This window comes from Haplochromis burtoni, unplaced genomic scaffold (genome assembly GCF_018398535.1).
Source record: "Haplochromis burtoni strain Fernald_Lab_line unplaced genomic scaffold, NCSU_Asbu1 Contig_118, whole genome shotgun sequence".
Lineage (NCBI taxonomy): Eukaryota > Metazoa > Chordata > Actinopteri > Cichliformes > Cichlidae > Haplochromis > Haplochromis burtoni.
The window spans coordinates 1,070,240-1,090,566 of record NW_024582479.1 but is presented as its reverse complement, the minus strand read 5'-3'; the positions used below and the strand labels follow the sequence as shown (position 1 = coordinate 1,090,566).

General features: G+C 38.3%; 2 protein-coding genes across 3 annotated transcripts in view; both read left to right on the top strand.

Moving 5' to 3' along the window:
- noc4l (nucleolar complex associated 4 homolog) overlaps nt 1-4,275 on the top strand; it is a 6,500-nt gene extending 2,225 nt beyond the window's left edge. The window contains exons 10-15 of the mRNA XM_005938842.3: nt 1,571-1,631; nt 1,741-1,851; nt 3,221-3,384; nt 3,481-3,563; nt 3,758-3,871; nt 3,961-4,275. Of these exons, the coding sequence (XP_005938904.1) occupies nt 1,571-1,631; nt 1,741-1,851; nt 3,221-3,384; nt 3,481-3,563; nt 3,758-3,871; nt 3,961-4,080 (653 nt within the window). The 3' untranslated portion in view covers nt 4,081-4,275. The remainder of the gene's footprint in view (nt 1-1,570; nt 1,632-1,740; nt 1,852-3,220; nt 3,385-3,480; nt 3,564-3,757; nt 3,872-3,960) is intronic.
- A 1,826-nt stretch (nt 4,276-6,101) lies between these two features.
- The window catches only part of rimbp2a (RIMS binding protein 2a), an 83,001-nt gene continuing 68,775 nt past the window's right edge, over nt 6,102-20,327 (top strand). The window contains exons 1-2 of one of the 2 annotated variants that reach the window (XM_042223696.1): nt 6,102-6,348; nt 8,375-8,518. In XM_042223696.1, the coding sequence (XP_042079630.1) occupies nt 8,381-8,518 (138 nt within the window). In that variant the 5' untranslated portion in view covers nt 6,102-6,348; nt 8,375-8,380. Of the gene's footprint in view, nt 6,349-7,227; nt 7,822-8,374; nt 8,519-20,327 lie in introns of those variants that run through there. The other variant, XM_005938843.3, reaches the window with a different exon arrangement.

Below are 20,327 nucleotides of genomic sequence, written 5' to 3'. Positions count from 1 at the left end.
GACTGCTGCCTATGAAATTGGTAAGTTATGTGTGTGCTCGTGGCTCTATGCTGACGGTACTTCACCATGAGGTCGACTGACATCTGTAACTTTTAAGGCATTTTCACATCTGGTCTGTGATAGTTTTAGAAGTCTGAAGTGTAGTGATAGTGACTGTGTTTGAAATATAAACGAATCCTAAAATTTAAATATTTTGAATTAAATAATTAATTTGGTACAAACACAACAAAAATGCTACAGTACATTGTCTACAGCATAAATGTAAATGCTTCATAAAAAACACAGGAAGATTTCATTATTAGAGTTACAGTGAAGCGATTCTTTAGCTTCGTTAGTTTTAGATTGATTAATGAGAATTTAACAGTGTTTTGTTTTGTTGTTTTACTTACTTCAACTGGGATTATATCTGCTTGTGCATGGACATCAGCGAACACTAGGGGGAAGTAGTTGTTAGAATATTATTTTTCCAGTTCACCATAGTGACCCCTATAGTGAAATGCCCTCTGACCAAATTTATTGCACTCGGACCCAAGCCTAACCTCACGCAGAGTATAACGCGTCCGCGTCACCTGACTCATGTATCTGTTTGTCTAGCTATCCTATAAACATGAAAAATATTTGAGAGCTTTGTGGATTCAAGTTGTTTTTATGTGACATGCTTTTTGGCGGGGCTGTGCAGTATGTACACTTTCCATACTGTAATTTTTTAAATGAACTTGAACAGCAGTTCTCCAAGCACTCTGAAGGTCTTTCAAAGTTTTTCTTTAGTCACTGACTGCTTTTTAACCTTTTTCAGTCCAGTCCATGTGCCTAATCATTTACAGAGTAATAACAAACAACTTGGCAAATAACCTGTTTTAAATTGTCTCTCTGCACTTTGTTATTAGCACCATGGTCACAAAAATAAATCATTTGTTGTTTTTTTTGTTTTTTGTTTTTCATTTTTGTAGCTGAATCTTAGAAAAATTCCATCAAAATGCTTTTAGCTGAAAACATGGCATATGTCAGCATAGCATGCAGTGTGTTCTTAAAAAATATTCAAGGAAACTGGACAAATGGAGGACAAAACAAGACATGGCAGGCTTAAACACCTATCCATGGCAAATGAACAGCATCTGAAAATCATGTCCTTAGGAAATAGGAAAAAAGAGAGGATGCAACAAAGACTTGACACAGAACCCAAGAGTCTCAGTGACATACGAGGACTTTCAGGAAGCCGTTTTTAAGGAAGCAAAACAAGGAGAAAAGGCTGAAGTATGCTAAATTACACAAGAACTGGACTGAACGTCAATGTCAACAAATTTTATGAAGTAATGAATACAAGTTTTATTTCAAATAATTGTCAATGCGTATGGATGAGGTGAGTGTCTACATCTGTAAAGCACGGTGGAGGCTCTGTCATGGTTTGGTGTTGAGAATCTTGATAGAATTATGAGCACAAAAGTACCATCAGATGTTCAAAAATACTATTTCAGAATGTGAAAGGTGGAAAAACAACACTTTCATATGTTCATCTACAGCTTTGCTATAAAGTGATGGTAATCAGCCGGTTCTTGTCTTCATCGAACAGGTGGGGCAATCAGCCTGCTAGCACTCAATGGCCTTTTTGTCCTCATACATCAACACAACCTGTGAGTGAAAAGCACATTTTTTTTGTCTCTTTTACTAGATCAGATTATTTTCAGTAAAATGGGAGACATTTGATCACATAAATCAAAACCACGTGTTGTGTGTTTGCAGAGATTATCCTGATTTCTACAAGAAGTTGTATAATCTACTTGAGCCTTCTGTTTTTCATGTGAAGTACAGAGCACGCTTTTTCCATTTAGCCAATGTCTTCCTTAGCTCCAGGTAAGAATTCAGTCACATATTTCAAAATCCTTTTTTATTCATTTATAAATCAGATTCTGTAAAATGTTGGAACATTTAAAAAAAAGAAAAGAATTCACTGACTTTTGAGTCTCATAAATCGATATTTTATTCACAATAAAACATAGCAAACAGTTTTAAGATTTTCTATGAAAAATATTTAGAATTTAATGGCAGCACATCTCAAAGTTGGGACTGAGGGGAAAAAAGGTTGGAAAAATAAGTGGTATTAAAAAGAAATTGCTGAAGGAATATTTTGTAACTAATTAGGATAACTGGCAACAGGTCAGTAACATGATGGGATATATAAAGAGGATCTTAGAGAGGCAGAGTTTCTCAGAGCAAATTTGCAAAAACAGAGTCTTTAAATTTTACAGCAATTTCAGAATCGTGTTCCTTGACATACAGTTGTAGGCTACAATACATAAAATAAAAAGATTTGGAGAATCTGGAGAAATCTCACGCTGAAGGCAATACTGGATACCCATGATCCTTGAGCCTGTCATGGAAATCCCTGCATGAGCTTAGGTGCAAATCCAGAAATCATTGTCTATGAACATTGTTCACTGTGTCACTCACAATTGCAGGTTAAAGCTCTGTCTTACAAAGAAGAAGTCGTATGTGAACATGATCCAATAAAGCCGCCATCGTCTCTTGGCCAAAGCTCATTTAAAATGGACTGAGGCAAAGTGGAAAACTGTTTTGTTGGACATGGACACCACATCCTCCGGATTACGGAGGAGAGGGACCATTCAGGTTTTTTAGCACTTTGTTTAGTCCCTGATGGTATGAAGGTGCATTGGTGCCTATGGAGTCATCACTGCTCAGAGCAGCGTGTGCTCTCATCCAGATTAAGTCTTTTCCAATTAAAGGCCTTGCATTTTTTTTACCAAGACAACGCTAAACTCCATATTGGAGATGTTACAGAAGCGTGGCTTCACTGTTGAAAAGTCACGGTGCTGCACCAGCAGTTAGCTGTTAGAATCCTGTATCAGAAACTTATACCAGCCGCTGCTCTCCTCAGTTCCCAGATGTTTAAAAGAAAGATGATACTACGCCCTGTCCAGACTTTTTTGAAATGTTTTCCTTTTACTCAGTTCAAACATTTTTTATGTTTTCTATGTTCTATTGTGAGTTTATCAAATCTGTAAATTATTGCATTCAGGTTTTTACTCTTTACACAGCATGAATGTTGCTTTGTGGGTGACCTGCTGTTATTTTTATGAACTTTGGCTGAACTATTTAAGCTGCTAAACAGACCAAATATAAGCATCCTACTACTTAAATAATGAGCATGAAAGCTCAGGATCTACATTGCTAAAATGCATGTTCTGTTTTTGGTTTCCTTCAGTCACTTGCCAGTTTACTTAGTGGCTGCATTTGCCAAACGTCTGGCTCGTCTGGCTCTCACGGCACCGCCTACAGCCCTTCTCGTAGTGCTGCCCTTCATCTACAACCTGATCCGTCGCCACCCGTCCTGCAGAGTCCTCATTCACAAGCCCAGCGCAGAAGATGGTGAGTTTCAGACTTTTGTAGTTGGGATCGGTGTGTTAACAGTCTATGAATTGTCTGTAGGATATGTGATAAATGTTTGCTTTTGTGTGGTGACAGAACCTTTTGAGGATCCTTATCTGACGGATGAAGAGGATCCTGCTCAGTGCCGTGCCTTAGAAAGCAGCTTGTGGGAAATTAAGGTGTGCAGGCAATAACTTTAGATTCCCAAATGAATTACCTCTGTCGCTGATGACAACTGACTGTTGAGTTTTGATATTTCTCATTTTTTTCTCTTTGGGGAAAACATGTTGAAGAGATGTCACAAACGATTGAAAGTCCAATTTAAGTGGAGGAGTCACTAAAATGACACATTTTCCTGTCGTCTTTTCTATAGTCGCTGCAAAAGCATTACCATCCAGATGTGGCTAAAGCTGCACTGCTGATCAACACACCTTTGTCAGAACAGGAGGATGACATCAGTGAGACACTAGAGGTCACAACGTATGAGGTGACGCTTCAAGAATTAGTTTTCCTCTTATTTCTGGTCAAATTAAATTTGGTTTAGATGAATAAGTTATTTCATTTTCTTTTTCACAGCTGATGGAAAAAGACCTGAAGCAACCCGAGATCAAGAGCGTCCCACTGGAATTTGAAACTGCCACACGGTTACTAAAAGGAAGGGGAGACGTGTTAGGACAGCACTTCTGTCTGGCATAAAATGAGTCAAAACAACGGACCACATTTGCCTTGTTAGAACCTTTTTACACTCGTTCATCTTTTATCTCAAGTGCTTTTCAGAAAGCGTTGCCCAAATCTTCTCCATGAAAATTAGATGCTTTTTTGCTTTTTTAAATTCTATATTACTGTCCTCGATGTGTGACTGTTGTATGCCAATAAAAACATTTTCTAGAACTGATGGTCTTTGAAGGCATTGTTACTTGAAATCAATTATACACAATTTCAAGAATTCAAAGAAAGAATGTAAACAGGAAATTGTTGGTAAATGTTAAGCTATGCTAAAACTCAGGTTTTCTGCTTCCATTTAAACAACAAAGTCATTCAGTGCGTATTTTCACTTAATGTGACTGCATTTTGGTCCTCCAAAATCAGGCAGGAGATGCTCAATTTGTTATACTGTCCTGAGCAAAAATCTCGTCACCCCTCGTTATCTTTGGACAGTGGCTGTTTCTTTGCTCCGGTCCTTGTACCTGACCATTTTCAGAGGAACAGTTTTTTTTTCTTAAGCCACTTATCACTGCCCTTGTTTTATGAATCATAACACATAAATTTTTTTTTAGTTGAATATTTGAAAAAAAAAACCCAAAAGGAAATGTTATGATGATTTGCATCAGCAAGGTGTTCTTAAAGAGCTATTAGCCAAAAAACTTGGTATATCTCAGCGTGGTGTGTAGTATCAGGCCTGAAAAACGTATTTACAGCAGATGAACGGTCTTAAAGTCATTACTGTTGAAAATGGCAAAGCATCCAGCAAAGACATGATACAAAAGCTGAGAGATGCATGTGGCCCTTCAGTTGATGTGTCTAATGTTCATTGAAGTCTCATCAGAAATGGTCTTAGTGGAAGGGTGGCTGTGAAGAAGCCATTCATAATGCAGGGGAGTGGGGAGAAGAAGCTGAAGTATGCCAAATTTCACCTGATCTGGACTAAAAATCAATAGCAAGAAGCATTAAGAATCTATATTTAAAGTTTTTACTTCAAATCCCCATTGTGTCATGACAGAGGTACAATAGTGGGGGTCTATAGGCATGGTTAAAACATGGTAGAGGCGCTGTCATGGTTTGAGGCTGCCGACAGTGGTGTTGGCGATCACGTCAAAATTGATAAAATAAAGGGGTAGAAAAGTACATTCAGACCTGGATCCTACATGCAAAACCAGCTGGGGAAAGCTGGGAAAAAAAGCACACAATGGAATACTATCAGTCATGAATTGGTCTCCACAGAGCACGAACCTCACATTATTGAAGCAGTGTGGGATCATCTTGACAGAGAATAGAGCAAAAGCCATCCAACATCCAAAGAAGAGATGTGAATTTCCTCAAGAAACCTGGAGAGCTATTCCCGAAAACGACTTAAAGAAAAGAAGAACCCATATGGAAAAGAAATAGTAAAAACATATAAGATTTACTCATGAAAGTGGCCACTTTCTCATTACTTTCATATATTTTTTTTAGTAAGTATACAAAACATACAAGTTTCATTATATAATTTTTCAAGGGATCTTATATCTGTTTTCACTCTTGTATGCTTTTCATACAAGTGTCATACAAGACAGATAAAAACTTTATAAGATTTATATAAATCTTTTCCATATGGGAAGAAAGCTGCCTTAGAGAGTTTAGGCTGTTTGAAGAATAAATGTTGTCCATATGTTTGAGTTATATACTTTGTTTTTATTTCCATTGTACATGTTTCCTAATTTCTTAGCAAAATATAAAGAAATTAAGGAGTACTCAAAACGTTTGCACAGTTCTGTGTGTCATATAGTCTTAAACCTACATTAAAACATCACAGTTAATTACACTGCAAGGATACAGCCAGGCCTTATCGAGGGTGTTCTCCCCTCATACAGGTGAGGTTAAGGTTTGCCTTAGATGATCTTTTTCCGTCTGTTGTTCATATTTCGTGCTCTTGTTAAGTTTGCCATATGGGCACACAGCAGGCCGCCTTGGGTACAAGAGCGCTGTGAGAGAAAGATTCTGAATCATAACTGAATTCTGTTTCAAAAGAACAAGTCATATGAGGGAGAAGCGCTCCAAAAATGTACTGAGACACACGCCACAAGCAACAAACCATGGAGGCTACGGAGTCCGCAGTAAATCCCTACAGTTTTGAAGATTAGAAAATCTATTTATAATTTTTGTAGGCTTCGCTTATGGTGAACTACAAGATGGGCATGATACTACCCAGCCAAACACGATCTTTGTGAAGAGGATGAGAGAAGCTGAAGACCATTTGTTAAATGGGTAAGAACTATGAAATACAGTCCTTGCAGAAGTTTTAAAGCATCATAGATGAAGGCGTTTGCAGTTTTTATGATGCAGCATTATATCTATTAGTCCATAATATTTGCAAACACATTTTTTTCAGCTCCTGAACAGTTGTGTACAGCGCTAACACTTAACAGCCATTCACAGCTAACTTAATAAAATATAATTTCAAACAATGCAATGAATCCACTTCTAAATTCAGTTTCTAGTTCATTTGTCTTCTTTAAATGAGCTCTTATTACTTGTGTGTAAACAGTGAAGAGCTATTTGCTCAGAATCAATATGAGCTAAGTACATTGCCTCACCACAGTAATAAACTTAAATCTTTAGAGAAAGGGGATGGTTTTGAATTTTAAAAAAAATACTGTAATGGAATTAATTAAAATAATGGATTTATAGATTATTTAATATATAAATAAAAATGTGAAATCCCAATCAGGCCTGGATAATGTCACTCTCTCGGCCTTTGATAAATCTGCGACAGAGATGCTTTGGCTCTCAGAGGTGGTTCATAGAGGTCTTTGAAGGGTGGGATGCTTTGCATAAATCTGTAAGACTCCTGAGCTCTGTGTGCTGCTGTTGTTGTTGTTGTTGTCTGTCCTCCTCCTCCTCCACAATCCCCTGCAAGGAAGTAAAAGCTGTCCAAGGTGAGTCAGCACAGAGAATCTGTTCAAGCATTTGGCCGAGGTTTTAAGAGAAACAATGGAAGAAGAAGAAGAGGCCAGTTATTATTCTTTTTTGTCTTTGATCATTAGTTTTTAACACAATGGCATTCATTTATTTTAAAAAAACCACTTTTTGAATGAATGAATCAAACAGGAAAAGCAAAAAGAAAAAAAAAGAAGGAGTCTGATCTTGTTAGTATTAAAAAAACACAAATGAAAAAACAGACAGTCAGACATTGGAGCATTTGCTAGTGTAGATTAGGTAGAGTCCAATAAGTCAAATCCCCTGAGGTGCAAGCATCATTAACCGTCTCTACCCTGCATGTATCTGTGCTCTGTATGGTTAGTGTGAATGCAACACTCCTGTGTGGAAGTCAGTGTCTGTTTGACCAAACGCACAAAGTATGTCAACATAGATGGAGATTTAGTATCAATTAATATGAGCTGTTGTATTTTCCATGCCCCCCTCCACCATACCCTCCACACACTCACACACCCCTTCACTGTGTGTCTGTGCACTAATCCTCTCTTATGTAACCGAATGAAGCTCTCTCTCAGTGATAACACACACGCACACGCACATGGACACACACATGAACATACTAGTCAGTGCTTACATGTATATGCGGACGAACTTGTGCGGGTGGCAGCGGAGTTCAACTGGAATAATGATTCATCGTTTAAAAATGTGGCTTTTACTCTCAAGGACTGACTGTGTTTCTCAAAATGAACAAACAAGTTGCGTGTTGATTTTTTTAATGAAAGAAGATGAAGGATTTGTACAGTAAGTGTCAAAAGCTCTTCATTAGTGCATTAGTGCTTTTTCTCAGCAGCAGACCTTTCGTTTTTAGCTTATGCACTGCAACAATTTGAATTTTGCATTGAGAAAACCATAATCATGAATTATAATGAAATATTTGAAATGCTTTTTGTTCATGATGTACAGTTATTTGTCATTTTAATATCGATCAAACACACTATATGTTATTGTTTGTTTGGAAACATGGTGATTAGATGGATAGGTTTTTGAACTACTAAAGAATGCACATAAATATGCTCTATTTTCAGGTGAAGTTTAGTGAAACTAAAATATAAATCTGAACCAGACACAAACTACAAAGGTAGCTCAAAATCCTTAAGTATTCAACTTTAATAAATGACACCTATTGATGCTGGTCAAAAAGCAATAGTTCTTGATTATTCAATGATGTGTACATGCTTCTCTTTGTATATATGCTGATGGCACTGTTCCAGCATTGCACCGTCAGTGTGTGTGCGTGCAGAATATGAGGTTTGCATCATAGATTCACTATGTAACCTACAGACTGGGGTTGCAGGTGATAATGCGGGATCACAAGTCCAGTGCTAATGTGGAGAACCTGCTGAGGGAGTCTCAGATGGAGTTACAGTGGATCCAGAGACAGCTCGCCATGATTGCTGCCAGAAACTTGCACCATCACCACCTGCAGAGCAAGGGCAAGGTAACATCATACTATAGGCCTTAGACACACTACTGCTTTTATAGCTAAGATAGACTTTAGTGTGGAAACATTAGTGTTGACCTTGGTGAAGGATAAATGGCATTTACTAGTAGCTGATAAAATTTTAACTTGTGATTTGAAGTCAGTTTTAAGTAATATTTGGTAGTGATCTTATAAGATAGGATTAAACTGTATAAATTAATGTACTCTCACTGGGCATTTCATCAGGTACATCTTGCCAGTATTTGGTCAGATCCTCTTTTGCTGGCTTAAATCTCCACCACATCCTAAAGGTGCTCCCCTGAACTGAGATCTGGTGACTGTAGATACAGTGAACTTACTGCCATGTTGCAGTGCAAACTTTTAACTGTGCAGACTTTATTCAGACAGTAAGCCATGCATTCAATGTTAAAATGTTAAATGCCTACATGGGAGTCTTCATTTATTGCGAGCACTGAGATTTGAGTGCAAAGAGTTGCATTTCTTGATTATCTTGTCACTGCTTACATTTCTTTCTTTTTGTGCTTTATTTGATCCCAACAAATGTACACCTGTCAGCAACATTAAAACAATTGTAAAGGTTATAACAGCAGCAGACATACTACTGTGTGATTCGGGCACTTTGAATTGAATCCCCTTGTCCTAAAGAAAAATTATTGATCTATCAGGTAAACCACTTGTCCTCTAGAGGATCACTGGTGATTCTAAGTCACTGACAATTATGTCTCAGAGAAGACAGCATGCTTCTGAAAACACATTTTCAGGGTTTTCAAAATTTATCCAGTGGAGCGATAGGCCACTATAGATGCTTAAGGTTTTTAAAGGTGTCCAAAGGGGTTTAGAATAAACCTGCCATTCTCATCTCCAGCTCCATGTTTTTATATGTACACACACACACACGCACGCACGCACGCACACACACACACACACACACACACGTGTGTGATCAAATCAAATCACTTTTATTGTCACATCACATGTGCAGGCATACTGGTACCACTGGTACAGTATATATATATATATATATATATATTATATATTTGGGAAACCCATATATATATATGATAATATATTATGATATATATATATATCCATCCATCCATCCATTCGCTTCCGCTTATCCTTTTCAGGGTCGCGGGGGGCGCTGGAGCCTATCCCAGCTGTCATAGGGCGAAAGGCGGGGTACACCCTGGACAGGTCGCCAGTCTGTCGCAGGGCTAACACACAGGGACAGACAACCATTCACACTCACATTCACACCTAGTGACAATTTGGATTATCCAATTAACCTATCCCCACAAGCTGCATGTCTTTGGACGGTGGGAGGAAGCCGGAGTACCCGGAGAGAACCCACGCAAACACGGGGAGAACATGCAAACTCCACACAGAAAGACCCCGGCCTGATGGTGGAATTGAACTCAGGACCTTCTTGCTGTGCGGCAACAGTGCTAACCACCGTGCTATATATATATATTTTTAATCATTTATATATTTAATGAGTATATAAATGTATATAGTATATATAATATAAATATTTATCATAGTTCATATATATACATTGTTTTTTACAGACGTAGGACACATTTCTCAATACTTAGGTCACTTTTGCAAAACTCCTCACACAGTGAGCACAACAGAAGTCTATGTGGGCTAAACTGAGGATCAGTTATCATTGTTTTGGCACAAAATGCATTCAATGACTACATCTCTCAAATTTCATGAATTATTTTCTCACTCAGACACAACAACTGCCAAAAATCTTTGTACGTACAGGACATTTTGCATGTGCTTACATACTGTTTTCAAAACTGTTAAACTTATGGCCAAAACAATAACACAATGCAAAACTTAAAAAGACAGCAAAATGCAACAGCAATATTTTATTGAAACATATTTTAAATCTAAAAATGCAGTTTAACCAGCCACAGCTGATTCTCATTGTAGATGAACATCTACACAGGTGTTACTCCTTCAATTTTTCAACTCCTTCAATTCTGGCAGCCAGAAGATTCTTTCCTAGGTGTGTTGCCCTAGATGACATAAGATGTGATGTGGATGAGAACCTGTGGCCAAATGGAGAAGACCGAGTAGATTAGCATTACTATTGTATGTGTATCAGTGGATGGTGTGTATACAAATTCTTGTATTTTGGGATTACTTAGTGCAAAAAAATAAAAATACATAAACAAATATTAACGAATTCTGCATGATGTCTGATTCATTCCAGTAACATATATTGAAATTATAAACAGAGATGTGTCCTTGTTTTACACAAGAAAACACTGTGTAATGCTACATGTTGTTAGTGTTTTTTAGGTCATTGTTTTGTGGGTGACAAAGTGTGTTTGTCGGCTGTCAACCTTTGCTAGTGTTCTGGAAGAATGAGTTTATTTGAGACCTGAATAAAGTGTTTTGGTAGTTGTAGTGCATTTTGAATGTGAAATGAACTGCTTTGCCAAGCTGAAGGTCAGTTAGGAGGATTGTGTGAAGAGTTTTGCAAAAGTGACCTAAGTATTGTGAAATGTGTCCTAGCGGCTGTAAAAAAACTGTAAAGGAGCCAGTCTGTCCAATCCAGTTTCCATCTTTTCCTCATTCCCGGCCTCACAGGGCGTCATGTCATGGCTGGAAACCAGTTCACTGCAAGAGTAAATGTGCCTACAGTAAAGATAAGAACAGACAGCAAGCACGTGTTGCTAAGCAACAGCGTGGAGCAGTGCGTACATCCCACTTTCACCTCTCCTTCCTGTCTTTCTGTCCTGTCCTCTGTCCCATGTGTCTCTTTCATTCTGTCCTCCCCTCCGTACTCTTTGCTCTGTCCCAGCTAAACCGAGAACTAGTACTACATAATACATTGAGTGCCTGGTGCTGATGTAACCTCACTAAAACCTAATTTAATTTGAGCCCTCTCTCAGGGATTTAGAGGAGGTGAAAAGAGCAAATAGGATGCAAGGTAGGACTGGGACCAGGAACATGACAGTGTAGATTTTAATCCTAGAGAAAAGTTCCAAACCTTAAAATGCTATAGGTAGACATGGATGAAACAGACTGGAGTCGAGGGTATAGTCTGAGTTTTTAACAAGGTGTTGATTCTGAGGCATAAAGGTCTACTTCTGTATTGTTTGTTTGTAGAAGTGGCTACTTCCAAATAAAGTCTGACTACTTGGAAGTCAGACTTTCTTGTAATGTTTTAAATTGTCTTGAGCAATAGTTCTCAAGGTTTTATGAAGGTCTTTCAAAGTTTCTCTTTGGACATAGGAGGCTTTTTCTCTCATTTACAGCCCACTCCTTGTACTTGACCAGTGTTAGGGGTTTTTGTCTTTGTTAAGCCACTTAACACTGACTTATGAATCATTCAAGCATAAAAAGGGACCTATCTCAAGGGATGAACCAGTGATATGGCTACAGATAACAAACATTTTAGCAAAAAAATGATTTCTCTTGTTACAGGCCCCCTTTGTTTCTTCCCATTTCTTTATCTAAATCTGTGAGAAATGCCAAAGATAACAGTTTGGCTGTAAAGAAGCCTTTCTGAACAAAGGGAAGCAGGGAGAAAAGGCTGAGGCATGCAAAATTACATAAGAACACACAAAGTCATGAATCCAGATTTTACAGTTTTTTCTGATGGCTTGAGCACATTTTTTGTAACTATTGGCTATTTTTGCAAAACTCTACACACAAATAAGAAAACCTGTCACCCAATCAGCAAAACATTGTAGTTTTCTTGTAAAAGCGAATAACCCTTGCTTAACTCTCCACACCTTTGTAAAAATGGTATTTTCGTATCCAACAGTTAACACAAGCCATCATATTACAGTTTTTTACAGACGCTAGGACACATTTCTCAATACTTAGGTCACTTTTGCAAAACTCCTCACACAGTGAGCACAACAGAAGTCTATGTGGGCTAAACTGAGGACCAGTTATCATTGTTTTGGCACAAAATGCATTCAATGACTACATCTCTCAAATTTCATGAATTATTTTCTCACTCAGACACAACAACTGCCAAAAATCTTTGTACGTACAGGACATTTTGCATGTGCTTACATACTGTTTTCAAAACTGTTAAACTTATGGCCAAAACAATAACACAATGCAAAACTTCAAAAGACAGCAAAATTCAACAGCAATATTTTATTGAAACATATTTTAAATCTAAAAATGCAGTTTAACCAGCCACAGCTGATTCTCATTGTAGATGAACATCTACACAGGTGTTACTCCTTCAATTCTGGCAGCCAGAAGATTCTTTCCTAGGTGTGTTGCCCTAGATGACATAAGATGTGATGTGGATGAGAACCTGTGGCCAAATGGAGAAGACCGAGTAGATTAGCATTACTATTGTATGTGTATCAGTGGATGGTGTGTATACAAATTCTTGTATTTTGGGATTACTTAGTGCAAAAAAATAAAAATACATAAACAAATATTAACGAATTCTGCATGATGTCTGATTCATTCCAGTAACATATATTGAAATTATAAACAGAGATGTGTCCTTGTTTTACACAAGAAAACACTGTGTAATGCTACATGTTGTTAGTGTTTTTTAGGTCATTGTTTTGTGGGTGACAAAGTGTGTTTGTCGGCTGTCAACCTTTGCTAGTGTTCTGGAAGAATGAGTTTATTTGAGACCTGAATAAAGTGTTTTGGTAGTTGTAGTGCATTTTGAATGTGAAATGAACTGCTTTGCCAAGCTGAAGGTCAGTTAGGAGGATTGTGTGAAGAGTTTTGCAAAAGTGACCTAAGTATTGTGAAATGTGTCCTAGCGGCTGTAAAAAACTGTAATAAGCACACAATGCGCCAACTGCACACTGATGGTATGAATACAAAACACATCTGGCTTTTGCTTTCTCTGTGCACAAGGTAGGCTATGTCAGTTTGAGCTCATACTTCTGTCATAGATCCATAAGCATAGAGGGATCCAAACTTCAAGTACTGGTGTTTATTCAAACACATCAAAACAAACACAAGTGTTTATTTCCAAGTATAGGATTATTTGCAATCGCCATAATGACTATATGGGTTACTTGGTCTGCAGTGAACATGCTTCCTCTGCCCCCAGCATCTGGTCATCTAGCAATTCTGTAAAGTAACAATTTCAGTATTTTTACATCAATGGTATTGGTGTGTTTCTCATTGGCATATGGCAGTGCTACAAATCTTTGTGCGAAGTGACTGTACTAACCGATTCTCATTTCAAGATGTCCTTATGATGCTTGCTACAGTGTAGCGGCTCGAGTTAGGCTGGACCCGTTGGCCAGCTACCCTCAGGGTCATTCCACGGTTGATTACATGGTCCACTATTGTAGCTCTGATGTCATCAGCAATTCTATTTCTTACTCTTCCTACCCTTCCTCTCCCCCCTCCTCGTCTTCCTCTTGCTCCTCCTTGTCCTTGTCGTCCTCTTCATCCTACTTCTTCACCTCCACGTCCTCTTCCTCGGCCTCCTCTACTTCTCACTCTTTCTGCTCCCTCCATTGTACTCCGCACACACAGCTTACCTGTATTATAGTGCTTAGGCTGATTGCAAAGTGAACTAATTATCTAAAAAAGTTTTCACATGTGACAGTGTGCCAGACAGTTGGCAAAATAGTGTAAATAATGGCCATAAATGTGTATAGTTTTGCTAGGAGTGCGTTGATCATTTGGAAATTGAGTGTAAAGCAGTGAGTTGTGTTTATAGTTTTGCAAAAAGAGTGCTGTGCAGTGGATTGTAGCTACAGGTTTGCAAAGTGTGTGTTACAAAATGGCAAACTGAGTGAAAAGCAGTGTTTGTGCTTTTAGTTTTGCAAACTCAGTGAGTGGTTTTGCTATAACTATTAATAGTTTTAGAAATTGTGCTATAAGAATCACAGTTAGGGTTTAAGCATTCAGTAAAAACTGTAAATCTAAGGTTTGAATCCTCATTGATATGTGCAGAGGACGTCAGGAGAGAACTACAACAGTGAGTGTCTATCTGTAACATATGGCGGATGCTCTGCCATGGTTTGGGACTACTTTTCAGCTTGGAGATCTTGTTAAAATTGATGGAATTATTGATATAGGAAAGTACCATCAAATTTTGATCCATCATGTAATACCTGTCTTGAAAGCATCTCATTGTTAATGGCTTCATTTTTCAGCGTTACAGTAATCCCAAACACATACCTAATGCAGTAAAAGCATACCTGGATATAAAAACATACAGAACACTATGAGTGATGGATGGGCCTCCTGAGAGCGCAGACCTCAGCATTATTGAAGCATCTCGACAGATAAAGGAGCAAAAACAAACTAAAACAACCAACTTAAGTGGACGATGTATGATGTAATGCCGTGCATGCCCCTCCAACACATCCCTCCTTTTTTCGCGTGCGTGACGTTGATGTTTGGTCAATTGAACACATCCTTTGGATGACAGACGTAGTAAGAGAGAAAGGTACTGACACCAGTAGAAAGGTGGAGGTGGGGGGTGTTTGGCAGCGATGGTGAGAGGGTGCAGGAACTGTTTGGGTGCCAGGAAGGTGGCACTGTTTTTGGTCTCGCTGTTAAGGTGATAATCCAGGCCAGCCACGGGTGTGTGTGGACTAGGCAAGCTGTTGAAGCTGCAGCACGCACACAGATGCACTAAGACCCCGACACACAAACATAAACACACACACACACACACACACACACACGTGGGTTACGCACAGTGACGTGTCGCCAGCGCCTCCGCTGCCGGTCCGTGGTGTGACGGGAAGAAAAGAGAGACAATTCGGGACACAAAAGATACTGCGTTTGCAGTAGGGACAGTGTTATTACCGTGGGTCTCTTTGCAAAACCACTGCACGATAGCATCACTGTGCAAACCTCTCTAAAATAAATAAATAAATAAATGAACAAATAAATAAGTAACTGTATTAAAAATATAAACGGTTCTTCCTCAAAGGAGCAGTGGGCGAATTGTTTCTCTGAAAATCTTGGCTGGATTTCTTCCTTTGCTTCGTCCTTTCTTTCTTTGTTTTTGATAATATGTATCCACCTCAGGCATCAGGCAGCACGGATGCAAGTGTTTCACTTCCTCACCAGATGGCGACATGACAATAAATTTAAATTCCCCCTAGTCAAAAAAAAAGATTACCTTCGGGGTATCCTGGCAGCTCGGTTGGCTGAGCACACGCCACTTAACCACAGTGCCCTTGGTTAAAGTCCAGCCACCACATGCTGCCTCCCTAATCTATTCTACTGTGTCCCTTTAGCGGGAGTCATCAAACAAAGCAGCAATCCACAGACGTCCCAGAAAATGTGATTCTTATTAAGCAGACTCTTGAAAGCACACAGCATTTGTCTGCGTGCTGATAAAGTTGGTAGCTATTAATTGCTGGAAAATGGGAGTGAAGCTTAACTGTGAGGGGTATAAAGAAGTAAAAAGCCCCTATTACATAATCATATGCTGTAACATCTTAATAGCTACCCACATTATCTGCTTTGGTTAATAAACAGTTCCCCCAGCCTCCAGTTGTTCATTAGTTTTAAATGGATAATGCACTCACTGTGCGTCCATCACCGCTGTTGTCACCGGTATTGTGCAGAAATTAAGCTCCCTGTATTTTTAGGTTTCTGCTGCTTGCCTTCATAGCCTTTAATGAATGTTATTTTGCTATTTTTATTTCCCAGAAATGTGTTCTTGTGCTGTACCATATCGAACATTTTGGCATAGATTAGATACCAAGTAAATGCTGGGTCAATAGTGTTGATACCGATACTTTTATCTGATAAAGGAAGCTTATGTAGAGTAGAGAGCAGTGCTTCAGTGTTTATGAGATTAATCATCATCAATTGAGAAATTCTTAACACATTTTAATAACCACTAAATCAATGAGATTTTTAGTTTCCAAAATACTTAGTTAACACAATACACACCTTTCAGCTTTTCATTATTTAACACAAATCAGTGGCCATCATACTAAACTTGGAGGATAGAAAGAAAGTATCTATCCTGTCACACTAATATCGACCCAATACCAGTGTTGGTATCAATGCAATAAATATTTGCGTCATTCACCTGCCTACCTTTTTTAGTGCGCTGCTCCTTGGCACTTCATCAGAAAATTATGAACACGGCTCTGTGAAATATGTCATGGAAGTTAAGTATAGCAGTCAGTAAGCTCTACAAATCCCTTTGTAGCAGTTACCTGCTTTACAGACTTGCCTTTGAGCAGCACACACACTACAGCACTCCACAGCTGTGACCTTTACCGATTGCAAACACAAAAAAGGAATATATCCCTTAGATGGAAGTAAAAAACAAACAAAACAAAATTAAAAAGACTCGACGGAACATATAAAATCTGAAGTGAAAGTATCTTACATTGTGGGCCACTGAAATCAACAAAGACACACACAACGGCAATATAAACCAACCACACTGCACACAGGTAAGAACCTTGGCCAGTGCATTAAATCAGACTGGAGGCATACACTTCCTCTGAGAGTGGAGTATTGCTGTATTCCCAAAGGTTGTCATGCAGGAGGAGACTGCATGAGTGGAAGTAAAACAGACTGGTTTTATGGGGAACAGGCAGATTTTACTACTTCAGAGCAACTTATGAGATGCTGTGGCAGATTTATACAAACACGAGTAAATTATTATTACTATTTATGTAAAATCATTGAGATATTAAATACAAAAGAAAATTCTCAGATGGTAAAAATCTTATGTATACTGCTGCAAGGTCTTCTCGCTGATTGTTTCTGAGACTGTATTGCGTCTGAATTTTCTCAACTAATTAATTAATCTCATCCCTCTGCCCTCATTCTGCCGATTTATATGGTATTAATATTGGTAATATTTTCTGTTGTCTTATGGTTATCCATAGCTTGTGCAGAATATTGGATGTACAGCACTGTGCAAAAATCTTGAGCCACCCCTCAGGAGCTGGATTTACTTGTAATTTTTATTTGTGCTCTTGACCAACAGTTCTCCAGGCTTTTTAAAGATCTGTTAAAGTTTTACTTTGGACATTGGTGACCTAAATCAAGAGATAAAGGTGAATTGTTAGCTACACCTATACCTTTTACCTAGTCACACATCTGAGTCACTCCTAGTCACCCAGGAGTGACTCAGATGTGTTTTATGGAAAAACATTTTGCCTTTTGCTCATTCTCTCTGAATTAAAGGCAGAGAATGGATAAAATACCAGCTTAGCATCTGGACTTTTTATAATCTTCCTTTAATTGCTCCTATTCTGGCTCACACTTAGAAGCAAATGCTGTTGGTATTTCCTGTGACCCCAGTGTGCATGAGTGTGCCATTATTCTAAACTCTGACGTAACTGCTGTCAGAGCAGCTTTGCCAGCTTCCTCAGTACAAGGATGACGACTCCTGTGTGGACGGCACAATTGGGCCCTGCCAGACAAGGGACTGGTTACAGTGCTTAGATGCACCAAACTTTGTTAAATTAGGAGTCTGATTGTATGGTATCATGTCTCCCTTGGATGTCTTAACTGCCTGTGATTAGAGTTTATGTGTTTGCTCCAGAGTCCAGTCACCCAGATGCTAAAATGTCCAAAATATTTTAAATGAAGCTGAGAAAATATTTTCATTTTGTTGTCAAGTCACTAAAGAGGTTACCTGCCTTTAGCCATATATATTTTTTAGCATGTTAAATCTGGAAACCAGTGGTTCTGTGGTAAATGACTCACAAAATCAGCTCTCATAGGGACGTCAATATGGCCTAATATCTTGCTCTGAACAGCCTGACAGAATGTGTTAGTCTGTCTGTCTGTTTGGAAAACCAACAGCACTGGTTGGCAGGTCCATCTCTCTGTCTGTTCTTGGAAAGATCACCATATTACACTGGTGGATATATGTGTAGGCTCGACTGCTTAGCGGGTCTGGTGTATTAGCAGGTGGATCTGGCTGTCTTTCTGTCTACTTGGCACTTCCATCGTACTGGCTTCAGAAGCTTACACTCTGTGGGTAAACTGTCATCTTGTCTGCAACTTTGTTTTTTCATATGTGCTTTGTGGAGTGTGATGGTTTGGCTTTCCATCAAGGGGATCTGGTTATTGTTTGTATGTGTGCGAGTGTGTGAATTGTTTTGTGTGCCAAAATACCAACTGTTCTGGTAACAAGCAAATTGATATATTAGAATAATATAAACTGAAGTGAGAGCCATCTGTTGGTTGGTCTGTCAGAGATTGGTAAAAAGAAATAATGCTTGATGAGAACAGTGGGCTGACAATTTGACCACAGCCTTAAAGTTCCTTGAGATGGGTTTAGTAACTTAAAAAAAAATTAGATGAAAAGCTAGTATAGGGAGGGAAAAGACAAAAGAGAACAGACTTCAAAGTAATGCAGGCAAAAGCTTTCCTTTGTTTGAGGTGCTAATGTGGTAATACTTGTGTGTCTGGGCAGGCTAAGTGTGCTTTTTCAGGAGGCAAATATGAAAGACTAATGCTTTTTCGGGCATTTCAGATTATACTTCTCTAACATTTTCCTGTAATACTTAAAGTGAGCAGAGTGTAGCACAGCACCAAATCTTTCTTTAGCCTTACGTACAGGGGAATGTTCTGTATTCTGATATATATAATATATATATATATATATATATATATAATTATATATATAAATAATATATATATATATATATAATATATATATATATATATATATATATTAGATATATATTATATATATATATATTATATATATATATATATTATATAATATAAAATATATCAGTATCATCAGTGCAATGCATCCTTCTATCTTCGGGGTTGTGTTTAATTCCAGGAGGCACAAATACATTTTTACTGTATCTTAAATCAGATTTTCTCTCACTTCAGCAAAAAAGCTGCCTAATACCTCTGCTATCTACAGTCCCTCTGGTAGCTCCAGCGTGATTGGAAACTTTGAAAAAAGACTGACAGCATAGCAGTTCTATTCCAAAACACAACAGCTATGAATGGAAAAGTGCCACCAAACTGCTCCGATGGATGTCTTTCATGAAAGAAGACTAACTCAGCAGCACAAGGGATGCTTCCAGCCTGCCTGTTGCAGATATGCACTACATTTCCACTGAGAATTTAAGCAAGTGAAATTTTGGATTTTAAAGGCTTTTTTATGCCATCAAGAAAATGTTAAAAAAAAATACACTGATGTGCAGACTGAGCTGCAGCAGCTTCATTATCAGACGCACTAATCCCTTTCCTGTCACTGACCATATGGGACTGAAGCAGTAGACTGTTGTAAGAAACACTGTCAATATGGCTTCTCTTTACTGTTTATTAATCATGCGAATTGGTTGGTTAAGTAACTTGAATAAAGTGCCAGATGATTTTATGCAGATAATGGTTGCCTTACGTTTCCTGTTAGGTCACCATGAGGTTGCCAGGTTTTGTAGTGAAATATCTCTAGTAAATGTGGCACTGATATCCACATTAATAATATAATGTGATCGTGTGTTTAAATATTATTACAAGGGTGATGACTCCTGTGTGGACAACAGATTGTTTTATAGACACTGGAGGATTTCATGACACAACTTGTCCGCTGCACATCTTCCATGAGATCCACCTGAATTTCACTTTTAAGGTTTTGGGTAATTACCATTAATTACGATAATAGACAGACACTTTCATGTTTCCCATATATTTGCTAATATGCACAGGGTCACATTTGATTTAGTTTTTTGGTTTAGGACAGAGGTATCAAACATAAATCCAGGGGGCCAGAATAAGCCTGGCAAAGACTCCAATCGGGACCACTGGATGGCTCTGGAAAATGTGAAATGTGAAGGAGTGCATAGATTTCTAAACTTTTTATAGCTTTTCCCATCGA